The sequence below is a fragment of the Manacus vitellinus genome, unplaced genomic scaffold (genome assembly GCF_001715985.3).
Source record: "Manacus vitellinus isolate BGI_N305 unplaced genomic scaffold, ASM171598v3 scaffold_75_pilon, whole genome shotgun sequence".
In the NCBI taxonomy this organism is placed as follows: Eukaryota; Metazoa; Chordata; class Aves; order Passeriformes; family Pipridae; genus Manacus; species Manacus vitellinus.
In genome coordinates this window covers 2,215,877-2,220,889 of record NW_021940789.1, presented here as the reverse complement: position 1 = coordinate 2,220,889, position 5,013 = coordinate 2,215,877, and the positions used below count along the sequence as shown (strand labels likewise).

Here is a 5,013-nt window from a genome sequence, read left to right as displayed (position 1 = left end):
TGTGTCACTTCATTCTCTCCTGTCTAAATTCCCATTTCTTGTCACCAAGGAGTGAAGCTCCTGGCTGTTTTCTGAGGTTCCAGTCATTCCACACTGGCACTAACCATATTCTCCTGTTTCAGCTTGTGCATGCAAAAACATGAAATAAAAATATAAGATCAAGGTACTTCGCAATAATTTTCATGCTATTTATTTTGCAGTATTTATGCACTGGCTATTCTATTAATGATAAAATGTGTAAAAATTGCTTCCAATAAATTGTCTTCTTTCTGCAGTTCACCAAAAACATAGCTTCAAATGCAACAGTTGTGAAATATTCATATAACTTACATGCCTCTCTGCCCTGCTGCTCGTTATAGCCAGGCTGCGTCACACAACTTCTGAAAATGTTACAGGTCTTATCAGCTTCACATGGATATGATAAAGGTTATAGAAAATGTAGATATCAGATCCTGCTCTCCAGAAACTTTCTCAACCTACATAAATGATTAATAATATGCAGCAGAAATACTGACATCCTGCAAACACATACACAATTTCCTCCCACCAGGTTACAAAGCATGGTAGAATTGGATAATGTGTCACCTCCTCACACAAGCCCAGCTCCCTGGTTTGCACACCTTCCCTCGTTACAAAGCTTATTTCACGTGTTGTTGATCTTATATACACACACGATCACTGCAGAGACCACAGACAAGTTCTGTTATGGAATGCAGAATTCCAGACAGAAAGTATCAAATTGGCGAGAAGTCCCCAGTTACATGCACAGAACAGGGTTGCAGCAGAGTTGGCAATTACCACTCTGTTCCTTAGGAATAAAAGCATGGAAAGTTTCAGGTAGGCTATGAGATTGCACAAGGGTCAGTAACACAAGAGGAGAGTCTCAAGATGAACGCTTTTTGAAAAGTATTAGTTTTTGGAAAGCCTGTTTAAATTCTTCATTAAAAGCTGTATAAATGACTGGATTGATCAATGAATTTAGGTAACCCAGCCAGGTAAAAAAGTCCAGTAGGATGGGATGAAACCAACAGGCATCTTGGCAAATGGGCAGGACTAGGGACATGACAAAAAAAGGCAGCCAGCAGAAAATAAAAGCTCCCAAAATAATGCCTAAAGTTTTGGTGGCTTTCCTTTCTCTTGCAGTAGAAATTCTTTTCCTTTCCAGGACACTATCTGCAACTTTTATTTTAACATGATTGATAAATATTGGGGATCCACCTGAAAGGGAATGCCCTTCATGGAGGCTAGCATTAATGGAGCAGAGAGAAGACCCCGCAGAGCCGGCGATCAGGTGTGCAGTAGTAAAACGTTTCCCACATAATGAGGGTGGCTTCAGAATTCTGGATCGAGCTGCTACATAAATTCTACCATATAATATCAGGAGGAGCACAGTTGGGATGTAGAAAGCTCCACAAGTGGAATAGATTGTGTAGGTAATTTGATCTGTGTTCACAGTACACTTTGCAATTTCTTCATGAGCTTTCACTTGCCTCCAGAAAAATGGTGGCACAGAAATACTAATAGATATCATCCAGACCACTGCAATCATGAGGGCTGCTCGGCCAGCAGTCCGGCGTTTGGTGTATTCCAAAGCGTCTGTGATAGCCCAGTATCTGTCCAGGGCAATAACACAGAGGTGCAGGATGGAGGCTGTGCAGCATGTGATGTCTGATGACAACCAGATATCACACAGCACTTGGCCAAAGGCCCATGAATGGGTGACAGTGTAAGCAATACTGATGGGCATTACAAGGACAGACACTAAAAGATCAGTCACTGCCAAGGAGCCAATGAGGTAATTTGCAGGTGTGTGGAGCTTTCTAGTCAGAAAAATTGTAATAATAACAAAAACGTTTGCAAGGATTGTTGCCAAAGTTATAACAGACAGAAGGATTGACAGTGAAATCTTCAGCCCTAAGAGTGTCCTTTCATCCCAAGCCAGTGGTGTTTCAGTGAAATTTAATGACTTATTTGCTGAGCTCTGGAGAGAGAACTCTGCTGAATGGTTGTACTGAGTCATCCTCTGCTCTGGTTTCACCTTCCAGTGTAATCCTTCTAGGACAATGAAGAAAGATGCTCACTTTTTTGATGAAATAGAACTTTTCATACTTCAGTCCAACATGGAAGAAATATTAACTTGTTGAAAACTTCAGCTGACACAGTAGATGAGGTACTCTCCAAAACAAGATCTTCCATCACATCACATCAATGACATCATTGTTAAAGCAAAATGTTAACATAATCATCCAGATATCAATCTGGTGTACAACAATGCAAGCAGTACTATTAAGTGACAAGAACTTAGGTGGGTTTCATTTTCATCTTGAAGATGACTGAATCATTCTTTGTCTTTTTTTCTGAACTAACCATCTGAAAAGCTGCATAAATCAATACTGAAGGATGAGAGACAGAAAAGAAACATCTGGGCATGTAGTTAATGCCCCTTTGCTTGGGATAAAGCTGCCCTCAACAGTATTTCCCCTTTCTCTCTAATAACTGACTGTCATGTTTTTGGTATTTACAAGGGACACTTTATTAGTAGAGTACCTAAGATATAAAACAATACCATCTGGATTCCTTCTGTAAACACAATTTCTGCCAGATTTGTGAATCAAGACTTCTTTTTGAAAAGTACAGATCTTTGGTTTCATTTATTTCTCCAGACCATTCAGGTTTTCTCTCAACATTTAGTCTTCAAATGCTGAAGTCAGATGTAAGGTACCAGAACTCAATGTGTTGGCACACATTATAGCACAGTATGCAATCTACAGGCTTTCCATACTTTTCCTTGGATTCACTTAGTGTAACGTGAAGTCTTCACAAACCTGAAGAAAACATCCTAAGATAGATTTCCCTCAGGCCTTTCACTCACTTGCAACCATGAGTACCAGAATGTTACTTACATTATGCCAGCCCAACCCTTCTTGAAAGACATCCTGAATGTGGGTCACGAATGGCTTTGCAGTGTGCAAGGAGGGCTGCAAAGAGAGACACTGAACTTCTCCAAGGAAATAATCATCAGGTCAGCCCTCTCCCAGTCATCGAGGAGAAATGCCTCTCTCAGTCATCACTGGTACAGATTCATGCATCCAACAGAGAATGGACAGTCACTTGATTGGGAATCTGTGGAGCAAGAGCAGCATATATTCTACATGAAACATTAGCACTTTGATGTCAAACAGCCTCTCTTAAGCTCCTAAATCCTAACATAAGAAACACTTTTCCGTTTGGTGTGTTTGATTTTTTTTATAAACAACCACCTTCTGTGAGTTAATTTGATTTTTAGAGATGCTTTTTCTTTTGAGGTGTACTTTTCCAATTAGGGGACGTGAGTCTCATATTTCATACTAGACTATTACTTTCTTGATTTTTTTTTTCTCCAGGAAGGGGAAGATCCCTTCCTAATAACCATTTTTGTGACACTGAACAAAGGTGCAATTTACAAGAATTTTTTAACATAAAAATGCATATAGCGACCAAAGTCCATCAAATCCTGACAATGACCCATACGTTCAGCTCAACCTTGTTGCCTTTTTCTGACACTTTGCCAACACCGATATGTTCTTTTGGAGACAGAGACCAGAATCACAAACACTTGTTGAAGATGTGAATACACCACAGATTGATACTGCAGCATAATGGTGTTTTCTGTTCTCAGTTTCTTTCCTCATGATTCCTGAAATTTACTTTGCTTTTTGAATCATTGCATAGCACTGATCTGACATTTCCACAGAGCAGTCCCAATTAATATAATTCCAAATACCTTGAGTGGTATATCAGCTTTTTTTCCCTGGCAGCTCACTTTTTACATCTATGAGCACTATATTCCTTCTCCCACTTTTTAACTAAGGTTCTTTGCAACTCTGCACAGTCAGTCCTTGTCTTTATTACTCCGAAGACCTTTGTTTCATCATCATATGTCATCACCCCACTATTCATGTACTTTCCAGATCACTCAAAGTCTCTTGAGAGTCTAAGTAATTGTATGGGTTGGACTTCACTCACTCCATATACTCATCTGCTTTTCTTAATTACTTCAACAGATTGGTGAGACATAACTTACCTTTACTAAAGCCTGAACTTTGACTGTTCTCCAAAACACCATATTTACTATGTGTACAGTAATACTATTGTTTATTGCAATTTCTGCCAACTGGTTATATGTACAGATGTTGGGTTATGGCTCAGCAGTTGTCCAGATCTCTTTGGGAAGTGACACCACAGCGGTTGTCTTGCAGTTAGCAGATGCAAAGGGAGTTGAAGTAGAGGTTGACCCTCCCACTGATACCACTGCACTTTGGATATTGAGTTGCACTGAACTCTCTAGCTGAGCACTGTCTCACAGTGAAGTTATGTTGTTGTTCCCTTTGGCCAGAAATAAAGAGTCCACTTGTAAATATCCCCCAGTTTCTCTTTAGTGAACAGGGATGCTGAAGTTAATCTAGTTTCTCTGTGAGAAATTTCCTTTATCTTCTCTGGATGTATTTTTTTTTCCATAGCTTTACCATCCCTTTAACTCTTTGACACAGTAATGGCTCACTTCAGAGCTCTCACTTACAGAGTCTAAGAAACCTCTTACCTGAACACTGAGCTGACTGCACATCCCACGCAGAAGAAACCAAAACCACCAGACAGACTGATTAGCAATATTAAAGACAATGACTGTATTTCTTAAAAACTAAAGCCAAGGCCAATCTTGATTTCAGTTATTGAGAAAAGTGATATCGAGCCTTTCACATATAATGTGATTATCAGTCTTAGAATAATTCCAGCAACATGAACTAAAGTGAAGTGCACCTCACCCACCCACTTGTACATGAACAAGCTTATTAGTAGTCCTACTGCTTCCAACAGCTCTCAATCACCATGGGAAAAAATAAGTTGATGTGAAACATGGCATTTTCAGTGAAATGAACTAGTCTAGAGTTCAAAGGAATTATTAATCTTCAACATGCCAGTAAACAGGACACTCCTACACTGGGAGAAAGTCTTATTGAAACCAAATAATGTGTT

The 5,013-nt window shown here is 39.5% G+C and overlaps 1 protein-coding gene across 1 annotated transcript; it reads right to left on the bottom strand.

Annotated features, from left to right (window-relative positions):
* Positions 1-418: 418 nt before the first annotated feature.
* Positions 419-2,281, bottom strand: HTR1D (5-hydroxytryptamine receptor 1D). The gene has a single exon (XM_008931632.4). It carries the CDS (start codon positions 2,018-2,020, stop codon positions 884-886), a length of 1,137 nt encoding a protein of 378 aa, XP_008929880.1. The 5' UTR covers positions 2,021-2,281; the 3' UTR covers positions 419-883.
* Between the last annotated feature and the right edge of the window lie 2,732 nt (positions 2,282-5,013).